This window comes from Giraffa tippelskirchi, chromosome X, assembly GCF_054371585.1.
Source record: "Giraffa tippelskirchi isolate mGirTip1 chromosome X, T2T-mGirTip1v1.2.pri, whole genome shotgun sequence".
Taxonomy (NCBI): domain Eukaryota; kingdom Metazoa; phylum Chordata; class Mammalia; order Artiodactyla; family Giraffidae; genus Giraffa; species Giraffa tippelskirchi.
In genome coordinates this window covers 149,736,494-149,759,002 of record NC_137289.1, presented here as the reverse complement: position 1 = coordinate 149,759,002, position 22,509 = coordinate 149,736,494, and the positions used below count along the sequence as shown (strand labels likewise).

The window sequence follows — 22,509 nt, the reverse complement described above, 5'->3', positions numbered from 1 at the left end:
TGGATGGTGGGTGGATGGTGGCTACTGGATGGATAGGTGAATGGTGGATGCTGATGGATGAATGCTGGATGGTGGATGGATGGATGGATGGGTGAATGGTGGATGGATGGTAGGTAGATGGTGGATACTGGGTAGATGGATGGATGGTGAGTGGATGGTAGAGGGGTGGATACATAATGGATGGATAGTAGGTGGATGATGGCTACTGGATGAATGGTGGATGCTGATGGATGGATGGTGGATGGATGATGGCTGGATGGTAGATGGTGCGTGGGTGGTAGATACTGGATGGATGGATGGTGGGTGGGTGGATGGTGGGTGAGTGGGTGGGTGGTGGATCCTGATGGATGGATAGATGGTGGATAGATTGATGGCGGGTGGGTGGTGGATGGATGGATGGGTGATAGATGAATGCTAGGTGGATGGTGGATACTTCATAGACAGATGGATAGATGGATGGATGAATGATGGATGGATGGTAGGGAGATGGTGGATTCTGGGTAGATGGATGGATGGTGGGTGGGTAGGTGGTGGAAGGATGGATACATAATGGATGGATGGTAGGTGGATGATGGCTACTGGATAAATGGATGAATGGTGAATGCTGATGGACGGATGGTGGGTGGATGGATGATGGATGGATAGATGATGGATGGTGGGTGGATGATGGATGGATGATGGATGGACGGTAGATAGATTGTGGATACTGGATGGATGATGGATGGTGGGTGGATGGTGGATGGATGATGGATAGATGGTAGATGGATGGTGGGTATTGGATGGATGAATGATGAATCCATAGATGGGTGGGTGGATGCATGGGTGGATGAAGAGTGGATGCTGACTGGCTGGATGAATGGTAGATGAAGGGGTGAGTGGGTCAGTGGGTGAGTGACTGGATGCATGAATGAATGGTGGATGGTGAATGAGTGGATGTTGGTTGTTGGATGGATGAGATGCAGAGGCAGAAAGTTGAAATATATGGTAGATAACAGAAAAATGCATAGTTGTGCACACACACACACACACACATACACACACACACCATACTATTGATAAAGATTTTCATCTTACATGGCAGTAATAAAATTGCATCTGAATGTTTCTATTTGACATTCCCATTGATTTTATTCCCTTGATAGGAAATGAATCCTTCTCCCCTTCCCCTTGATAAGCTTGGGTCTATGTAGCTCATCAGACGAATCATGGAAAATCTCATGGGAGCAAAATGACCCTTCTCTTCTTTCCCACATCTTGTCATAAAGCCACCATCACTTTTTCTCTTGTGTGAGGCGCTCACTAATTTACTGATACACTTCGCATTTTATAAGAAATGTTGAGAGGTGTTTAAAATAATTACTGACTTATGAGTATGATTTCCTCATGCCTCGGGGGTCATTTTTATGTAAGGATTCATTTGCAGTTTTAACTTTCAAGGGAGAAAATCAAGTTGGTTCTAAGACTTTGCTTTTAAGGAAATGTCTTTTTAAAAAAAGCACCTCTGGGATGTCCTTGGTGGTCCAATGGTTCAAACTTCTCCTTCCAATGCAGAGGGTGTGGATTCAGCCCCTGGTCGGAGAGCTGGCCAAAAAACTAAACCAGAAGCAGTATTGTAATCAGTAAAGACTTTGAAAGTGGTCCATGTCCAAAAAGGGCTTCCCAGGTGGCGCTAGTGGTAAAGAACCCACCTGCCAGTGCAGGAGACGTAAGAGATGGGGGTTCGATCCCTGGGTTGGGAAGATCGTTTGGAGGAGGGTGTGGCAACCCACTCCGATATTCTTGCCTGGAGAATCCCGTGGATAAGAGGAGACTGGTGGGCTACAGTCCATGGGGTTCCAAAGAGTCGGACATGAATAAAGCGACTTAGCAGGCACATGTCAAAAAAAAAAAGAATACTTAAAAAAGAAGAAACAAACAAATACCTATCCCAGAAAAACATTGGGATTTTCTTCTGTAGTTTTTTCCTCCTGCCTATGAAGTATATGGGGCTTCCCTAGTGGCTCAGTGGTAAAATAATCCACCTGCCAGTGCAGGAGATTTAAGAGACCCAGGTTTGATCCACGGGTTGGGAAGAGGCCCTGGAGAAGGAAATGACAACCTGCTCCAGTATCCTTGCCTGGAGAATCCCACGGACAGAGGAGCCTGGTGGGCTATGATCCACGGGGTCACAGAGTCGGACACGACTTAACGACTCAGCAACATGAAGGATGCAAGTTGATCTTGAGGCTTTTTTTTTTTTCCAGTGCCCAGATCGCCTCTTTTTTCCTGGTGCCATGAGCCGTTCCTACCCTAGACCGTTTAGGGGAAAGGAGGTGAACGGGATCGAACAGATGAATCTTGATGATCAAGAACGGGTGTCAGCCCACAGGCATCGGACGCTGAGCTGGGCCCTGGGGGGTTTTTCCGCTGGCTCTAAACTCAACGCCCCTGTGGTCTGTCCCCTCAGGCAAGTGGCACCTGGGTATGAGCTGCCACAACCGCACCGACTTCTGTCACCACCCGACCAGCCACGGCTTCGAGTACTTCCACGGGCTGCCCATGACCAACCTGCGGGACTGCAAGCCAGGCGAGGGCACCGTGTTCAACAAGGCCTTACAGATGCTGGTGTTCAGGCCCCTGCAGCTCATCGCCATGGCCCTGCTGACCCTGGCCATGCTCAGGTGGCTGGGGCTCTTCTGGGCGCCCTGCTGGGTCTTCCTCTTCCTCATCCTCCTGGCCGCCGTGGTCCTCGGCCTGCTGCTTGCCTTCCTGCATTACTACCGGCCGCTCAACTGCTTCCTGATGAGGAACCGTGACGTCACCCAGCAGCCCATGTCCTACGACAGCCTCACGCAGAGGCTCACGGAGGACGCCGCCCGCTTCTTACGTCGGTGGGTCACCTCTGCCGGCCCAGCGGTGCCTGGGAGGCGCGGATGGTACCATCTCGGGTGCCTGGGCGGAGGTAGGGGGAGTGGGGACCAGGGTGTTCAGCGAGCCATGTTTCCAAACTCCTGTGCTTGGGGGATTGTCTCCAAAGGATGCACGTGGAAAACGAGATGGCATGCTTTGCAGAGGTGTGTGTTGGGGGGGGGAAGAGATCCTGATACTGGCCAAGACAGAATGCAGGAGGAGAAGGGGACGACAGAGGATGAGATGGTGGGATGGCATCACCGACGCGATGGACATGAGTTTCAGCAAACTCTGGGTGTTGGTGATGAACAGGGAGGTCTGGCGTGCTGCAGTCCATGGTGTCGCAAAGAGTCGGACGGGACTGAGTGACTAAACTGAACTGACCGAGGCGGGGCTTGGGAATTGCAATGCTGGGGGCTCGATCCTCCCAGAGTCACTTTGCCAGGTCCCCCCTCCCCCATCCTGTGCAAATGAGTGTGTATGTGTGCTCAGTCACGTCTGACTCTTTGCGACCCCATGGGCTGTAGCCCACCAGGCTCCTCTGTCCGTGGGATTCTCCAGACAAGAGTACTGGAGTGGGTTGCCATTTCCTCCTCCAGGGGATCTTCCCAACCCAGGGCTCGAGCCCAGGTCTCCCACATGGCAGGCAGATTCTTTACCAGCTGAGCTATCAGGGAAGCAACAGAAGAGGGTAAATAAATAAAGACTTGTCTTGTTACTTTGCCAACAAAGGTCCGTCTAGTCAAGGTTATGGTTTTTCCAGTAGTCATGTGTGGATGTGAGAGTTGAACTATAAAGAAAGCTGAGCGCCGCAGAATTGATGCTTTTGAACTGTGGTGTTGGAGAAGACTCTTGAGAGTCCCTTGGACTGCAAGGAGATCCAGCCAGTCCCTCCTAAAGGAGATCAGTCCTGAATGTTCATTGGAAGGACTGATGCAGAAGCTGAAACTCCAATACTTTGGCCACCTGATGTGAAGAAATGACGCATTTGAAAAGACCCTGATGATGGGAAAGGTTGAAGGAGGGAGGAGAAGGGGACGCCAGAGGATGAGATGATTGGATGGCATCACCAACTCGACGAACATGAGTTTGGGTAAACTCTGGGAGTTGGTGATGGACAGGGAGGCCTGGTGTTCTGCAGTCCATGGGGTCGCAAAGGGTCAGACACGACTGAGCGACTGAACTGGACTGAGCTGCCTTGTTTCAGTAAGGTGGATGCTGCTTGTCTTGTCTGTTTTCCACCCAAGGGGCTGTGCCCCTACACTGTGCTGTGCCCATGCACCCCAAACCTTTTAGGATGGTCTTGAGTGGTTAGCATCCTTCACGCAGCTATACTGCCCCTCAATGCTTCCGGAACAAGTCATGATTAACTCGCAGGCTAGGCAGTCCCCACCTGCATGGTCCCCAGAGACAGCCTGTGAGGACCCTTGTGTCCACTTAACCAGGGCCTCCTCCAGAGAGGAAGGAGGGGAGCTGAGAGTGGACAGTGACTCTAGTCAGTTTGCCGTGAGTCTGTCTTCTTTGCCCAGGGACGGAAGGGGCCGCGGGTAGACTTGGAGGAGGCAGAAGAAGAAGACAAGGAGCGAGAGGAAGAGGAGGAGGTGGGAGACAAGAAGAAGGAAGAGAAGAATGAGGAGAAGAAAGAAAACAAGCAAGAAGATGAAGCAGAAACAGGAGGAGAAGAAAAAGTAAAAACAGAAGAAGCGCTCGGAACTCACTCTTCTTGCTGACTGTCACGTGGCCTCTTGCAAAAGTTTCAGTTGTTACTTCTTTTCCAGGTGGTGCTAATGGTAAAGAATCTGCCTGCAATGCAGGAGACCTGGGTTCAATCCCTGGGTGGGGAAGATCCTCTGGAGGAGGGCATGGCAACCCACCTCTAGTATCCTTGTCTGGAGCATCCCATGGGCAGAGGAGCCTGGCGGGCTACAGTCCCTGGGGCCGCAGAGAGTCAGACACGACTTAGCAACTAACACTTTCTTTCCTATTACCTGAAGCATAAAGCCATTTGACTTTTTTTTTTTTTTTCCCAACAGAGGTTCAATACCTTCCAGTCTCTGGGTTAGAACACTCAACGAATGAATGTCGGATGATTTAAAACCGGAAACATCAGAGGGTTTTCCATCCCTGTGTTCTGGGGGGGGGGGGGGCGGCACGTGTGGGTGAACTCCAGCAACTTTGAAGTTCAGATGGGCTGTGCCAGTGTCAGCCCCATCATGGATGATGTCCATAGTCGAGTGTCCTCAGAGTCTAATTGCGGGTGCAAAGCCATAGACTCTATTGCAGCAGTCCCCAAACCTTTTCCGCCCCAGAGGCCAGTTTCATGGAAGACAGTTTTTCCTCGGACTGGGGGCCGTGGGGGCGGAGGGAGTGGTTTGGGGATGCCTCAACTGTGTTTTCTTTATTGTGTACTTTATTTCTATTATGATTGCATTGGCTCTCCCTCAGATCATCAGCCACTAGACCCTGGAGACTGGGGACCTCTGATCTATGGGAATAATACAGAGTCGCAGGCAGGGCTGTCTGTGAAAGGGCTTCTCACAAAGAGAGCCCGTCGGGACGCTTGACAGATGAGGCCATTACGGGGAAGCCGGGGTTCTTGTTGTAGCTGGACGGACGCCTGCAGAACTAAAAGTCAGGGCATGATCTGAAATCTCGTTACCCAAGCCGACCTTGAGACCTGGGGATCTGTATCTTCTCCCTCTGTTTTTGTGGGGAAGAGACGGCTTGCATGGTTTTCCTGTCCTCAGTTTTTTATTTTTTAATTATTACTATTATTTTTTTAACTTTTAGTTTTTGGCTACACCATGCAGCATAAGGTATCTTAGTTCCCTGACCAGGGATTGAACCCATACTGTTTGCATTGGAAGCATGGAGTCCTTAATCACCTGGACCACCAGGGCAGTCCATCCTGTCTTCCTTTTTATATTTAAGATGTATCTTCATTGTTCTGTGGTTCTGAAAATAGCATGTGCTACTTTAAAAAAATGAAAGCTGTATAAAAATGTAAAACAGCTAAGGAGTTTAAATTGTTGGCGGTCTTTGCTCCTCAACTATTGACCTTCCTATTAGTAGTCTGCGTGTGTGTGTGTGTGTGTGTGTGTGTGTGCACGCACGCACGCGTGGTCGCTCAATCGTGTCCCCAACTCTGTGACCCCATGGACTGTAGCCCACCAGGCTCCTCTGTCCTTGGGATTCTCCAGGCAGGAATACAGGAGTGGGTTGCCATGCCCTCCTCCAGGGGATCTTCCCGACCCAGGGATCGTACCTGGGTCTCCTGCATTGCGGGCAGATTCTTTACCACTGTGCCACTGGGAAGCCCCATTAGTGGTATCTTTCAGTCAGTATAAAAATCTGTATAGGGCTTTTTCCCCCCCGGAGCCGTGCTGGTTCTACAGCTCTGTGGCAAGCTGCAGAGTCGGGGTTCTGTTCCGCAAAAAAAAAAAAAAAAAATCTATATAGGTAATTTTTTTGTTTTAAAAACTCGACACTTTTCCAGTGGTCCAGTGGTTAAGACTTTGCCTTCCAAGCCAAGGGGTGTGGAGTGTCAGGGACCTCTGATCCCACATGCCTTGTGACTGAAAAAACAACCACAACATAAAACAGAAGCAATATTGTAGGGTGTGATCCCTGGTCAGGGAGATCAGATTCCACATGCCTTGTGAACAACAACAACAACAACAAAACCACAACCTCAAACAGAAGCAATATCGTAGCAAAGTCAATAAAGACTTTAAAAATTGTCCACATCAAAAAAAAAATCTGTTGAAAAATTAAAAATGTACTCTGAAGTGTGTTTGAATGAAGAGCCTGGGGCCCCGTGCCATAGAAACCATGCTTTTAAGAGCTCGTCTTATGTCTCTGCCATCATCCACTTCCGTATCTGAATAGCGTGGCTGGGGGGAGAGTGGCTCAGCCACTGACACATTTCTGGAAAGCGCTCACACACCCTGACACACGGCTGGAACGCACGGCGGGTTCTGACCGCTGCAAGGTTGAGGTTGACGCTCCTTGTCTGTATCCATCCTCTGATATGTTCAGTTGCAGCACATTAGGCAGCGCAGACCAACCGACTCTGAATGGTCTCCTCTGAACTTTGGGTGGCTGATGGCAGGGCATGGTCCATCCTGGCTTTATATTCTGAGTGCCCGGTGCCGTGTGGGCAGAGCAGATGCCGCAGGCTTGGGTGGGTCGAGTGAGCAACTGCACGTGTCCATCTGCGAGTGCAGAGTGTTGGTCACGCGAACTCCAGCTGGCTGACTGTTGTCACTGCCTGGTTTATTGTCAAGGTTCAGTCGCTCAGTTGCGTCCGACTCTTTGCGACCCCATGGACTGCAGCACGCCAGGCTTCCCTGTCCTTCACTATCTCTTGGTTTATGCCTTAGTCCGATTGCCAGCTCCCGAGGGGCTTCGGAAGCCGTCCATAGACATCTGTATTTGCATTCCAATTATTCCCAATGCTGACGCAAATGGGAACACTCAGTGATTAATAAAGCTCACACCCTCAGAAAAAGAGGCTCTGCCTGGTGGCTCAGATGGTAAAGAAATTGCCTGCAATGCAGGAAACGCAGGTTCACTCCCTGGGTCAGGAAGATCCCCTGGAGAAGGAAATGGCAACCCATTCCAGTATTCTTGCCTGGAGCATCCCATGGACAGAGGAGCCTGGTGGACTACAGTCCATGGGGTTGAAAGAGTCTGACATGCTGCTGCTGCTAAGTCGCTTCAGTCGTGTCCAACTCTGTGCGACCCCATAGACGGCAGCCCACCAGGCTCCCCCGTCCCTGGGATTCTCCAGGCAAGAACACTGGAGTGGGTTGCCATTGCCTTCTCTAGTGCACGAAAGTGAAAAGTGAAAGTGAAGTCGCTCAGTTGTGTCTGACTCTTTGCGACTCCATGGACTGCAGCCCACCAGGCTCCTCCGTCCATGGGATTTTCCAGGCAAGAGTACTGGAGTGGGGTGCCATTGCTTAGTGACTATTTCAACAAATTTCAACTGGATGACTCAGTGGGTAACGAATCTGCCTGCAGTGCAGAAGACACAGGAGATGTGAGTTTGATCCCTGGTTCGGGAAAATCCCCCAGAGGAGGAAATGGCAACCCACTTCAGGATTCTTGCCTGAAGAATCCCATGGACAGAGGAGCCTGGTGGGCGACAGTCCATGAGGTCGCAAAGAGTCGGACAGGACTGACACTTCCTTCCTTTCTCAAAAGAAGAATATACTATGCAAGACCTTCCTGGCAGGCAGGAAAAGAATTACGCTGTAGCCGTCTTCCTGCCTGGATTTCACTCCCTCTGCAGACCAGATGTAAATCTTTGTGATTCTGAGATTGTCATGATGGCAGGTTGCTGGCAAGGTGCAGAGAGCCGCCTTCTGTATTTGTAACAAATAGAGAGAAGGCGTGTAGCAGTGAAAAAATTCTATCTCTTCACACAGCCTGGGAGGCTGGACACAATAAATTTTCCAAAGAGGTGTTTACTGAAGTGCTTCAGTTAATAAAAAAAAAATAAAGTGAAGCTGTTACGGGGAGATCTCCGTCCTGCCAGCTTGCTCATTTGTTCATTTAGTTTTCAAGGTCGTAGAGAGAAAGACAGACGGTACTGTGAGGGTCTTTTCCTGCTATCTCTCTGGAAGGACAGCTGAGCGTAGGTTCCTGAAAGAAAGTGAAAAGTTGCTCAGTTGTGTCCGACTCTTTGCAGCCCCATGGACTGTATGGTCCATGGAATTCTCCCGACCAGAATACTGGAGTGGGTGATTTAGTCGCTCAAACATATCTGACTCTTGCAACCCCATGGACTGTAGCCTGCCAGGCTCCTCTGTCCATGCGATTCTCCAGGCAAGAATACTGGAGTGGGTTGCCTTTCCCTTGTCCAGGGGATCTGCATTCATCCCAAAGAGTAAGCTGTCCATCACACCCGAGGATGTGAGCAGGGCAGAATGACCCATCTGTCCAGCCTACATTCCCCAGGCTCCACTGATGACACCTCTATTCCCAGGGGGGAAATCCTCACTGATGGATTTTATTTTTGGAAGCTGGATATTTCTCTTCTTCTTTTTTTTAACCAAGGGAGGAAATCCTCACAGTTGATTTTATTTTTGCAAGCTGGATATTCCCCTTCTTTTTTTTTTTTTTTAACCAGTTGGGGCAATCCTCACAGTTTCATTTTATTTTTGCAAGCTGGATATTTCTCTCTCTTTTTTTTTTAACCAAGGAAATAAAGTGTTTTCACTTTCAGAATTAAACAACAACAAATGGCGTCCAACATGCTTATTTTGCCCTTTTTTTTTTTCAGGAATGCCGAGACCCCTTTCCTGCTTGTCCTGTCTTTCCTTCACGTGCACACGGCTCTCTTCTCTTCGAAGGACTTTGCCGGCAAAAGTCAACATGGCGCCTACGGGGATGCCGCTGAGGAGATGGATTGGAGCGTCGGTGTGTATCCCTCTATCTGCGGTCTCTGGGCTTCCCGGGTGGCTCTGTGGTTAAGAATCCGCCTGCCAATGCAAGAGACGCAGGTTCTATCCCTGGGCGGGGAAGATTCCCCTGGAGAAGGGCATGGCAACCTACTCCAGTGTTCTTGCCTGGAGAATCCTGTTGACAGAGGAGCCTGTCAGGCTACAGTCCATGAAGTCACAAAGAGTCGGACATGACTTAGTGACTAAACAAAAACAGTCTTCAGTCTGAACTTCAGAAGTGGCTGCGACCCTGCCTCCTAGCTTATTTTTTCTGAGTTTCTGCCTGTGTGTCTGATACCATCAGAGTGTCTGACTCTTTGTGATCCTATGGACTGTATAGTCCATGGAATTCTCCAGGCCAGAATACTGGAGTGGGTGGTTTAGTTGCTAAGTCATGTCCGATTCTTGTAATCCCATGGACTATAGCTCACCAGGCTCCTCTACCCGTGGGAACTGGAGTGGCTAGCCATTTCCTCCTCTAGGGGATCTTCCAACTCAGGGATCAAACAGCAGGTAAGCAGGATATAAAAAGCATCTTAACCCTGGGTGCAGTTGAGGTTGCCAGTGGATACAGCAGCAGGGAGTCTGGGTCTGTGGGCTGATGATCAAAGAGATGAGTGAAGGAAAAAGAGTCAAGCATTTATTCTTTCCTCCCGTTATGCTTTCTTTATGTATTTATTTTAATTTTTGGCTGCTCTGGGTCTTCATTGCTGTGCATGGGCTTTCTCTAGTTGGGGCGAGTGAGGGGTACTCCCTTAATTGAGGGTCACGGGCTTCTCTTTGCGATACCTTCAGTAACCTTTTGGGGCAAGGGACGTAGAGCTCGGGGTCAGTAGTTGCTGCATGCCCGCTTCATTGCCCCGTGGCACATGGCATCTGAATTCCCCGGCCGGGGATTGAACCTGAGTCCCCTGCCCGGGAAGGCGGATTCTTGATCCCTGGACCATCAGGGGATTCCCACCGCTGACTCTTTTAGCGTTGAGTCTGAGCGGCCCCTTGTCTCTAGCACAGCGGGTCCAGGGCAGGTTTGGGAGACAGAAGACTCCCCGGCGGTTACAGCTGTGGACAGTCTCGCTGCAGTAGCTTTGAGTTCTTCTTCTGTGGATCCTGTGAGCCCTCGCTGTGCCTCCTTCTCCTCCAGCTTGTGTGCTTCTTGCTGCGTCCACGAGGATCACAGGGGTTCCCTTGGTCTCTGTGTCCCTCCTCCCTAAGCGGGTTACCCTCTTTCCTGAGAGACGCGGCACGTTTTTCGGAGGAACTCGAAAGACTTCTTATTGAACTTTTCCTTTCTAGAAGATGTTTTTTACTGTGGATTTCACTTGGCTGCATCGGGTCTCACTTGTGACACTTGAGATCTCAGTTGCATCATTTGGGATTTTTTGTTGTTGTTGCAGTACACAGATTCTATAGCTGTGAGTGTGGGGACTCCATAGTCTTGGTGAGTGGCCTCAGTTGCTCCACGGCATGTGGGATCTTAGTTCCCCAACCAGGGATTGAAACCTGCGTCCCCTGCATTGGAAGGCAGATTCTTTAGGGCAGTCCCTGACGTTTTACTTTGTAAACTGTTCCTTCAACATCAACATGAAATCATGGTGACTGCGCTGTCTCTTGGGACTTTCCTGATGGCTCCGCGGCTGAAGAATCCACCCGCAGTGCAGGGAGACACAGGAGACGTGGGTTTGGTCCCTGGATCGGGAAGAACCCCCTGGAGGAGGAAATGGCAACCCATTCCAGTATTCTTGCCTGGGAATGCCCACGGGTAGAAGAGTCTGGCGGGCTGCAGTCCAAAAGGTTGTAGAGTTGGACACAACGTAGGGACACAACTGAGTGTGCATACCTGCGCTTTCTCTTGCACAGCTAAGCAGCCTCAGGCCTTTTCTGCAGAGTGCAGGGGAAGCCAGAGTGTGTGGGTAAAACAGAGGGATTGAAAATCCGTGAGTTCTGAACTTATCATTCAGTTCCTGTGTGCTCCAGCGATGTCTCTCATGCTGAGGTCGTTTGCTCCTTCTGCACAAAATTGGACAAAAGTGAGTCGATGGCACTGTCAACAGGTTGCTCAGGGTTTTTGCCATATTTCCTTTCTCTTCCTTTTGCCCCTTCTCTTGTGCTTCCTTTCCTTGCTGGACCCTACATTCAGCGTTTTTCTCATCGAGGTGTTTAGGAGATCCTTGAACGTGGCCGTAGAGTTTTCTTTATTGGTTTGTGTTAAGAGCACACGGAATCTGATGAGGGTCGCCGACCGTGGCGATGACAAGAACAACTCTTGTTTCGTTTCTTTGAAACCTTGGGAGGAGCATCATTCTTTCGGACAAGGTGACTGCAGCCCTCTTGTAGCTTCTAGCTCTTTCCCTGACTATCTGTATGAACTTGACAGATGTCTTAAATCTCTGTGCCTGATGAGTTCAGATGAAGCAACTTCTGAGTTTCTTTCTAACCTTCTCTGTAATGCTCTTGGATAGCACGTGTGAGTCAAGTGATGAACACGTACTAGGAAAAACAAAGGCAGCCAGAACATTCTGCCTAATGAGATTGGTAAGAAGAATTCATTATTCTCAGGGCTTTGACATACAACTCCTACAAGCCCGCCTTCTTTCATTTCTGCTTCTTAAAATGTTGCATGTAAATTAGTTTACATTTTCCACACCTTAGTAGTGTAAATCAGTAGAATAGTTCTTCGTAGTGTGAATCAGGAGAATATTTTATCTCTTTAATGAGTGTTGTATGTTAATGTAACAGCTTTTGTATCTAGCTGTCTGACGTGTCTTGGCTGGCAAGCAGGCTTTTGCTAGTATCATCACACGTATTGATTACTTTTTATTTAATTAGATGAGCACATATTCCTACCCTCACTCATTAAAAACAAGTCTAACTTCCAGTGTTTTTCTGCTACTCACCCCTTGTGAGTAAAACGGAGCATGTTTTTTGAATCTTTGAAATCTACAGTAGACCCTGGTATCATATTAATAGGTGGTTGTGTTCTTCCATTTTTCTTTTGCCCAAAATAAAATCCTCCCCTTAAGCCATTACATTCATGACTCAGGATGTTTCTGTTGTTTTTCAAACTCAATGCGTCTGAGCATTTTGAAGAATATGGCTTCTTTCCAGGAAGACCCTTTCTATGTCACCGAGAAGGGGACTCTGGGTGATTGTGTAATAAAATGACACGGAGGTATCCACTTAAAAGAAATGCCTCAAGCACCATGGGAAGCTGAGCTAGAAGCCATCAGCCAGACAGACCATAGCCCTGTCCTTTAGACTCTAAAATACTCTAAAGTTTAGGGCATTTTCTTTCTAAATGTTTGGAAACAGCATAACTGTGTGGAGCATAACTTTCCCCACTGTGGGTTTCTCCGTGCCCGTAAGAGCATATTCATAGAAGAACCTTTCTTATTTAATTGTCCGCCATGGCCAATCTCACCCCACACTGTGGAGCTTTGCATGGCTTTATTCTCAGCTGTGCGATCACTGTTGCTTGTATTGTTATTATGACCCAGAAAGGATGGACCACAGAGATATGGTGTAAGCTCTAAACAACGGGTTGTTGTTGCTGTTTAGTCACTCAGTTTTTGTCTGACTCTTTGCGACCCCATGGACTGTAGCCCTCCAGGCTCCTCTGTCCATGGGATTCTCCAAGCAAGAATCCTGGAGTGGGCTGCCATTTCCTTCTCCAGGAGATCTTCCCGACCCAGAGATGGAACCCACATCTCTTACAGCAGGTGGATTCTGTACCACTAAGCCCCCGGGGAAGCCCCCACGCGAGGTGGCTGGCAGTAAAAGTCCACAAGGGTGGCCGAGATCCTGAAGCTCTTAATACCACCGAGCAATGTGAGAGGTGGGCAGTGTTCTACTGATCGCAGTCACTGCCTGTGAAGGGCGTGCCCTGCGCCTGCTCTTGCCTTCACACATGTCCCCTGCCTCTGTGATGTCAATGGTCAGGGCGGTGTCCTTCCACATCAGAACGGTGTGTACTCCACAGCAAGTCACAGGGAGAGGATCATCACCTTCAACACATGCCATTGTGTGCCTAATATATGATAAGACCTTGGCTTAAGGGAATTTAGGGGTTCCTAGTGGAATTAAGGTCCATATAGTCTTAAGCTGTGGTTTTTCCAGTAGTCATGTACGGATGTGAGAGTTGGACCATAAAAAAAGGCTGAGCGTGGAAGAATCGATGCTTTCGAACTGTGGTGAAGACTCTTGAGAGTCCCTTGGACTGCAAGGAGATCCAACCAGTCCATCCTAAAGGAAATCAGTCCTGAATATCCATTGGAAGGACTGATGCTGAAGCTGAAACTCCAGTCCTTTGGCCACCTGATGTGAAGAGCTGACTCATTGGAAAAGACCCTGATGCTGGGAAAGATTGAAGGTGGGAGGAGAAGGGGACGACAGAGGATGAGATGGTTGGATGGCATCACCGACTTGATGGACATGAGTTTGAGCAAACTCTGGGAGATAGTGAATGACAGGGAAGCCTAGCGTGCTCCAGTCCATGGGGTCGCAAAGAGTTGGACATGACTTAGCAACTGAGAAACAGCAACAAGGGAGTTAAGATTCTTCCAAGTGATTTCGAAATAACCCAGAGGAAGGCGGAATGAATGAATGTCTGGAAGGAGGTGCAGTTGACTCTGGAGAGGTTTAGAAAGGGACGAGTCCCCATATATGGCCAGTGGCCTGCCTCACCATTTCAGCAGGACACACTTTCCGGGGAAGCGTTTGGGCAGTTGTGGATCTGTTGCCAAGTCTGATTTTCAACCCCAATTAATTCCCCAGCAGCAAAGCTTTGGGGGAGGAACAAGTGGAAAACATGTTGCTAGGATGGGTGAAACAGTTCAGTTCAGCTCAGTCGCTCAGTCGTGTCCAACTCTTTGTGACCCCATGAATCGCAGCACGCCAGGCCTCCCTGTCCATCACCAACTCTTAGAGTTTACCCAAACCCATGTCCATTGAGTTAGTGATGCCATCCAACCATCTCACCCTCTGTCGTCCCCTTCTCCTCCTGCCCCCAATCCTTCCCAGCATTAGGGTCTTTTCCAATGAGTCAACTCTTCGCATCAGGTGGCCAAAGTCTTGGAGTTTCAGCTTCAACATCAGTCCTTCCAATGAACACCCAGGACTGATCTCCTTTAGGATGGACTGGTTGGATCTCCTTGCAGTCCAAGGTACTCTCAAGAGTCTTCTCCAACACCACAGTTCAAAAGCGTCAATTCTTCGGCGCTCAGCTTTCTTCACCGTCCAACTCTCACATCCATACATGACCACTGGAAGAATCATGGCCTTGACTAGACGGACCTTTGTTGGTAAAGTAATGTCTCTGCTTTTAAATATGCTATCTAGGTTGGTCATAACCTTCCTTCCAAGGAGTAAGCATCTTTTAATTTCATGGCGGCAATCACCATCAGCAGTGATTCTGGAGCCCAAAAAAGTAATGTCTGACACTGTTTCCACTGTTTCCCCATCTATTTGCCATGAAGTGATGGGACCAGATGCCATAATCTTAGTTTTCTGAACGTTGAGCTTTAAGCCAACTTTTTCACTCTCCTCTTTCACTTTCATCAAGAGGCTCTTTAGTTCTTCTTCATTTTCTGCCATAAGTGTGGTGTCGTCTGCATATCTGAGGTTATTTGATATTTCTCCCGACATTCTTGATTCCAGCTTGTGTTTCTTCCAGCCCAGCATTTCTCATGATGTACTCTGATAACTCTATTATTTTTTTATTTAATTTTATTGTTTTATTGAAACGTAGTTGATATACAATATCAGTTACAAGTGTACCATGTAGTCATCATTCACAGTTTTGAAAGGTTATACTCCATTTATACTTATAAAATATTTCATACATTCCCCATGATGTACGATACATCTGTGTAACTTACTTTGTGCATGATAGTTTGTACTGAAAGAAGGCATCTTTTTTTTGAAAGTTGCTGTGTTGATTCCTAGGGCTTCCCAGGTGGCGCTAGTGGTAAAGAACCCGCCTGCCAATGCAGGAGACGTAAGAGACATGGATTCCATCCCTAGATTGGGAAGATTCCCTGGAGGAGGGCATGGTTACCTACTCCAGTATTCCTGCCTACAGAATCCCATGGACAGAGGAGCCTGGTGGGCTACAGTCCATGGGGTCACAAAGAGTCGGACACGACTGAAGTGACTTACCACTCATGCACACGTTGATTCCTAAAGAGGTCAGACAGTTTTCTTTCATTTTTTTTTTAAATTAAACAGAAAAAAATAATCTGTTATTTATCAAGTGGAGTCAGAACATTTCACAAGCCCCGTCCTCCTGTCGTAAGGAACTACAGCGGCTGAATTTTTCACGAGTTCTCCTCTGCTAATCATACCTCTAAGGTTAGCTTACAAAACGTATTTTAAATATTCAGCAAACACTTTTTCATTCTGACTCTCGAGCCATCAATGACACAGTTATTAAAACTCAACTCAAGCAACAAATCAGACCTCATTTTCTCACTGGTACTTTCCTTTATTGAAAAATTCCCTTTTGGAATTTTTGAAAGACTTTTAAGTTCTCTGGGGGGAAGAGAGAGAGGTACATGTTTACGCTTGTCCTTTTGCATTAGGTTTCTCTTCCAGGATATCCTTAGTAACACACCTTAAAAAAAAAAATGTCTGAGTTTTTAAAAGTTTGCTTTTAATTCAATAAGTTCCATGGGATCCTAAATACCCAAAATGGAAACTGAATTTTTTTTTTAAAAGGAAATGTACCAGTTCATTCCAGAGTATCAAATCTTGGCTATATGCTCGGGATGGCAGCTTAGCTGTACAACAGAGAGAATATGCCCTCTGGTGCAATCACCATAATCCCTGTTTACCCAGATAATCAGGAAACAGAGGCTGCAGAAAGCATCCTTGCCGGCACTTTTGACAGGGTCTGGCATTACAGAAACCTCTGCCTAATGAGCAGACTTTTTATTCAAGCAGATCTAGACAGGAGAGAGAAGAACCTGTTTCCATTACAGACCACTGTTTACCTGAATTGCAAGATACATAACGAGGTTTCAAAACTTCAAGAAAACATTTAGAAAGTGATGACAACCTGTGCCCTGTAACAAAATGACTGATAAAGACCCACCGATGTCCAATTTTCTTTCCGCGGCTGTCAAATACATCTAATAAAAAGACAGGATTAAAAAAAGGTCCCCTGCTCAGTTTGCAAACATAGAGACTGAGCTTCAAGATGTGTGCCAAAGAAACTTAAGAAAATGTGCCATTAGGCCATTTGGGAGAGCTTGTTTCGAGATTTCGAAATGCAAGGCTTCTGGAAAATAATAAATGGGATATTATTACTGGAGGATACCTTTATTTATTTTAATTTTATTGAAGTGGAAGAAAATGGCAACCCACTCCAGTATTCTTGCCTGGAGAATCCCATGGACAGAGGAGCCTGGCAGGCTACAGTCTATGAGGTTGCAAGAGTCAGACACAGTTTAGCAAGAGTCAGACACAATTTAGCCACTAAACCATCACATGGCTGATTTACAATGTTGTGTTAATTTCTGCTATAAAGCAAAGTGAGTCAGTTGTACATGCACACCCAGGCACACATACACACACACATATATGTGCCTGCTCAGATAGACAAGGACAGGGAAGCCTGGTGTGATGCAGTCCATGGGGTCGAAAAGAGTCGGACACGACTGAGCGACTGAACAATAATAATTTTTGATCACACCGTACAGCATGCAGGATCTTAGTTGTCCAACCAGACTTCGAACCCGTACCCCTCGCATTGGAAGTGCAGAGTCTTGACCAGAGAAGCCCCTGACTTTAAACTCTTCAGTTAGCATGGAAGCGTTTGATAGTGAAGTCTCTTTACAGAGGACTGTATAAGTCACTTTATTTGCTCCCAAGCAGTAGAAGGAAAGAGGTGAGGTCTTCAAGTAGCATATTTCCATTAAGAAACCCCTTCTCCATCCAAAATGGATCTTGTCCATTGGGTACCCCAGATATGACTGATGCAGAAAACTCAAATGAAACAAAACTGTTGTTTCTGGAGTTTTTTCGAGTGCTTGCTGCAGTTAACACAAAATTCCATTCATTAAGGTCACAGACATCAGACCCACCCGTCGACTCTAAGGAGACGTTTGCCTGTTTTAGCAGTTCCTTCAATTTTAAAATGAACGCTCAGTGGCGTTCAACTACAAACTCTTCTTGGAGTCGGCTGGGACAGACTGTGATTTGGGCAACACGTTCACGTTTCCAGTTCACACAAAACCGTTAGAGAAGGAACACTGTTGTCATAATATTTTTTTTTTCCCACTCGGAAGTAAGACAATAGCCAGAAGAGAGTGAAAAAGACAGCATTATGGCATTTTAAGCCTTTTAACTTTGATCCTTTGAAAGCAGAATTGCCCGTCATCTACCTCTGTCGACACCCCGTTGCCTGCCTGCCAAATCTCATCGGTAACAACCACCTTATTTATGCATTTATGCATCTGATTTTCAGCAAGTAAATAAGCCGTGTACTCAGAAGAGAGAAAGCTACAAGAAATAAGCATCTTTGACGATCTCGGAAGCTTCGAGCGCTGACTTTGAGAAAAGTCATTTTGCCTTGTCTCAACAACGTGGCCTTTGTGTTTTGCTTGGTGTTGCTTTGTAATTAAGCCAGGGGCGGGGTGGGGGTGGATGTGGAAGGGGAGGAGAGTTCCAGAAAGGGCATGACTGTCGACTTGGGAATATAGGGAGTGCCTCTGGATGCCAATAGAGTAGATGCTTCTGCTCTTTGATGCCTCACCCCACACAGGGATGCTTGTGTGCAAAAAAGGAACAGTTCTTGCACTCAGGAGCGAGGCTGGGTCAGGCATCGCCGATCAAGGAGGGAGCAATCCTTTCGGTTGGGTTGAAGGAAGGGGAACCTGTGAGCAGAACAGTATATGTGCACTGGGCACCAGCACAGGTGTTGTGGGCAGTGAGGACTCCAGGGTGGAATGCACACTCCCCTGCATGTGTGTGCGCCTGAGCGTGCACGCACGGAGCTACAAATCACGCGTCCGGGAAGGAAAGTGTCTTTACAGGAGACCGACTCCCTGAGACATTTTCTTTGCTCCCAAGCAGTAGAAGAATGGGCCAAGCCGGGTCATCAAGGGACCTATTTCCATAAACTCCTTCTCCATACATTTTATCTGGCTCTTTCCTGATTTATTTATTTAATTTATTGAAGTATGGTTGATTTACGGTATTGGGTTGATTTCTGCTGTACAGCAAATTGATGCAGTTATACTTGCATATATATATATATACTCTTTTTCATGTCTTTTCCCATTATGGTTTGTCACAGGATACTGAGTACAATTCCCTGTGTTGTACACTAGGGCCTTCTTGTTTATCCGTCTCATATAAAATAGTTTGCCAAACTCCCAGTCCGTTCCTCCCTCCCCCTCCCTCTTGGCAACCAGAAGTCTCTTCTCTATTTCAGTGAGTCTGTTTCTGTCTCCTAGATAAGTTCGTTTGTGTCATTTTTGTAGATTTCACGTATAGGTGCTATCATAGGATATTTGTCTTTCTCTGTCTGACTTACTTCACTTAGTGTGAGAATCTCTAGGGCCATCCATGTTGCTTGCAAATGGCATTATTTCAGTCTTTTTTTTTTTATGGCTGAGTGACATCCTGCTGTGTATATATGAACCACCTCTTCTTTGTCCAGTCATCTGTTGATGGACACATGGGTAGCTTCCATGTCCTAGCTAGTGGTAAAGAACCTGCCTGCCAATGCAAGAGACACGGGAGACGTGGGTTTGATTCCTGGGTGGGGAAGATCCCCTGGAGGAGGGCGTGGCAACCCACTCCAGTATTCTTGCCTGGAGAATCCCATGGACAGAGGAGCCTGGGGGGCTCCAGACCGTAGGGTCGGAAAGAGTTGGACACGACTGCAGTGACTTAGCACACATGTCCTAGCTATTGTAAATGCTGCTTCTTGCCTAGAAAAATTCCAGGATAGAGGAGCCTGGTGGGCTACAGTCCGTGGGGTCGCAAAGAGTTGGACACGACCGAGCCACTAAACAAACAAACAAAAATGACCACTGGGGAGTATGTGTCTTTTCAAATTGTGGTTTTCTCTGGATATATCCCCCAGAAGTGGAATTGCTGGGTCAAACAGTAGCTGTATGTTAAGTTCTTTGAGGAACATCCATATTGTTCTTCATCGTGACTGAACCAATTTACATTCCCACCAGCAGCGTAGGAGGGTTCTCTACTCCACACTCTCTCCAGCATTTGTTATTTGTGGACTTCTTCGTGGTGGCCATTCTGACCACTGTGAGGTGATATGTCGTTAACAGTTTTGATTTGTGCTTCTCTAATAATTAGTGATATTGAGCATCTTTTCATGTGCCTCTTGGCCATCTGTACCAATGGCATTAATTTTCAATGCTTTGCTCTTGCAAATGAATCTCTATCTGCCAAAGTGCAATTTTTCTCTATTATCTATTCTTGATTTTATATGTCTGTGAGGTATGCACATCTGGCAACCTTAATATAAATTAGGATATCAGAAAATCAAATGATAGGATAGCAAAATGTATCTGCTTACATGTATATACATATATATGTGTGTATATATATATATATATGTGTATATGTATATATATAGCACATATCAGTTCAGTTCAGTCGCTCAGTCATGTCTGACTCTTTTCGACCCCATGGACTGCAGCACACCAGGCCTACCTGTCCATCACCAACTCCCATCCATTGAGTTTACTCAAACTCATATCCATTGAGTCAGTGATGCCATCCAGCCATCTCATCCTCTGTCATCCCCTTCTCCCCTCGCTTTCAATCTTTCCCAGCATCAGGGTCTTTTCAAATGAGTCAGTTCTTCACATCAGGTGGCCAGAGTATTGGAGTTTCAGCTTCAGCATCAGTCCTTCCAATGAATATTCAGGACTGATCTCCTTTAGGATGGACTGGTTAGATCTCCTTGCAGTCCACAGGACTCTCAAGAGTCTCCTCCAACACCACAGTTCCAAAGCATCAATTCTTTGACGCTCAGCTTTCTTTATAGTCCAACTCTCACATCCATACGTGACTACTGGATAGATATATATATATAAAAGCATATATGCATACACACACACACACACACACACACACATACACACACAAACACACACACACATATACATTTCCCAGGTGATGCTAGTGATAAAGAACCAGCCTGCCAATGCAGAAGATGTAAGAGACACGGGTTCGATACCTGGGTTGGGAAGATCCCCGGAGGAGGGCATGGCAACCCACTCCAATATTCTTGCCTGGAGAATCCCATGGACAGAGGAGCCTGGTGGGCTACAGTGGATAGGGTCACAAAGAGTTGGACATGACTGAAGAGACTTAGCATGCACACAGGCACGTATGTATATATTACATAATATATATATGTAAAACACAAATTTTATATACAAAATTTATATGTTTTCAAGTTATCTTCCCTTCCTGTGTCAGTTTCCAGTATTTGTGACAAAACAGTAATCTTCTGCAGAAAGATTCAGTTTTTGCAGCCTCAGGTTAGACATGCAGACAGTACAGAGGTGGGCAGTTAGGATGGGGAGAGAGCCCTGGGACAGGAACAGTGAAGTCTGTTACTCCAGACTTTTGGCCATAATGTTTAGTTAGAAATTCATTATGTAGAATATTGATTTTCATTCTCCAAGTTAATTTATCCTATAAATCGTTAACCCCTGGGTTTCATAAACCCTGTAATCATGATACCATTTTTTTTTTTTTTTTTTTACAAAGCCCGAAGCTTAGTTTTATTTTCTTGAGCCCAGGGTGGATATTATTTTACCTTGAATTTACATCTCAAATTCAAATGAGTATGTTTTAACACTCTTCCACAAAATCATTTCCCTAAAGAAGATAACGCCATAAATTATCGAGGAATCAAGTTGCCCAGTTAAGGCAAACAGGATTAATAAAATTTTTGGTTCCAGAACCACAACAGCTATCACAACAAGAATAGTAAATGTTTATTGACTCAGTCACTTATCTAACGTCTCCCATGGATAGTTTAGTGGAGGCCTCACAACGGTGTTCTAAGAGATTTTTACCATCCTTGCGGGTGAGGAAGTAAAGTTTGGAGAGGTTCAGTGACTTGTGTAAGACTGCCCAGGCACCACTAGGCTACACTGCTTCTCTGTAGCCAGAAAAGGTTTCTAGTTTGCTGCATTAATTCAGAAAGTAGACTTGTCTCCTCTCCAGCTGTGGGTTATCTACAAGACAAGACTCTTTGGACCAATGGCCTCCAACGATTTTCCTCCAACTCCTGTATCCTAGGAATTCATCCATCCCTGCATTCTTGACTTTGTCTCACACATTCTAGAGATGTCTGTATTCTTTACGGTATCGAGGATGTGGAGGCAACCTAGATGTCCATGGACAAATGAATGTATAAAGAAGTTGTAATACATATATAGAGTGGAATATTACTCAGCCATGAAAAGGAAAGAATTTGAGTCGGTTGTAGGGATGTCGATGGACCTAGAGTCTGTCGTACAGAGTGAAATAAGTCAGGAAGAGAAGAGCAAGTATTGTATGTTAACCCATGCACACATATATATGGAATTTAGAAAAATGAGACTGATGAACCTCTTTCCAGGGCAGGAATAGAGACAGAGATGTAGAGAACAGTCTTGTGGAGGTAGCAGGGGAAGGAGAAGTTGGGATGAACCGAGAGGGCAGTGCTGGCATCTCCGCACGACCGTGTGTGAAACAGACAGCTAGTGGGAAGCTGCTGTGTAACACAGGGAGCTCAGCTCGCCGCTCCGTGATGACCTAGAGGGGTGGGATGGGGGGTGTGGGAGGGACGCTAGCCAGGGAGGGGGTGAATGTTTACACATGGCTGATTCACCTTCACTTTGTTGTGCAGCAGAAACCTGTGCAACGACACTGTAAAGCGATTATCCTCCAACTGAAAAAAAAAAAAGAGAGAAATTAAACAGATGCAGAATACAATAGGACGTGCATGTTGGGTATCACGGGGGTGTTTTATGTAATACCGCCTTCTCCCTCAGCCTCTCCCGATTAGCACATTTAAGTTGCTAATTAAATATGTCTAGGCATAGCAAGAAAAGATAAATTAGGATTTGAGAGATGGAGTTAAAGCAATGTTTAAATGGTATTCCACTGAGGACCAGTGTCTGTATTTGAAAGGTGAGATCAA

The 22,509-nt window shown here is 46.8% G+C and overlaps 1 protein-coding gene across 1 annotated transcript in view; it reads left to right on the top strand.

The window, feature by feature from the left end:
* LOC145536930 (steryl-sulfatase-like) overlaps positions 1 to 22,509 on the top strand; it is a 142,544-nt gene that overhangs the window by 67,422 nt on the left and 52,613 nt on the right. Inside the window, exons 8-9 of the mRNA XM_081567235.1 lie at positions 2,447 to 2,870; positions 9,179 to 9,315. Coding sequence (XP_081423361.1) covers positions 2,447 to 2,870; positions 9,179 to 9,315 — 561 coding nt within the window. The remainder of the gene's footprint in view (positions 1 to 2,446; positions 2,871 to 9,178; positions 9,316 to 22,509) is intronic.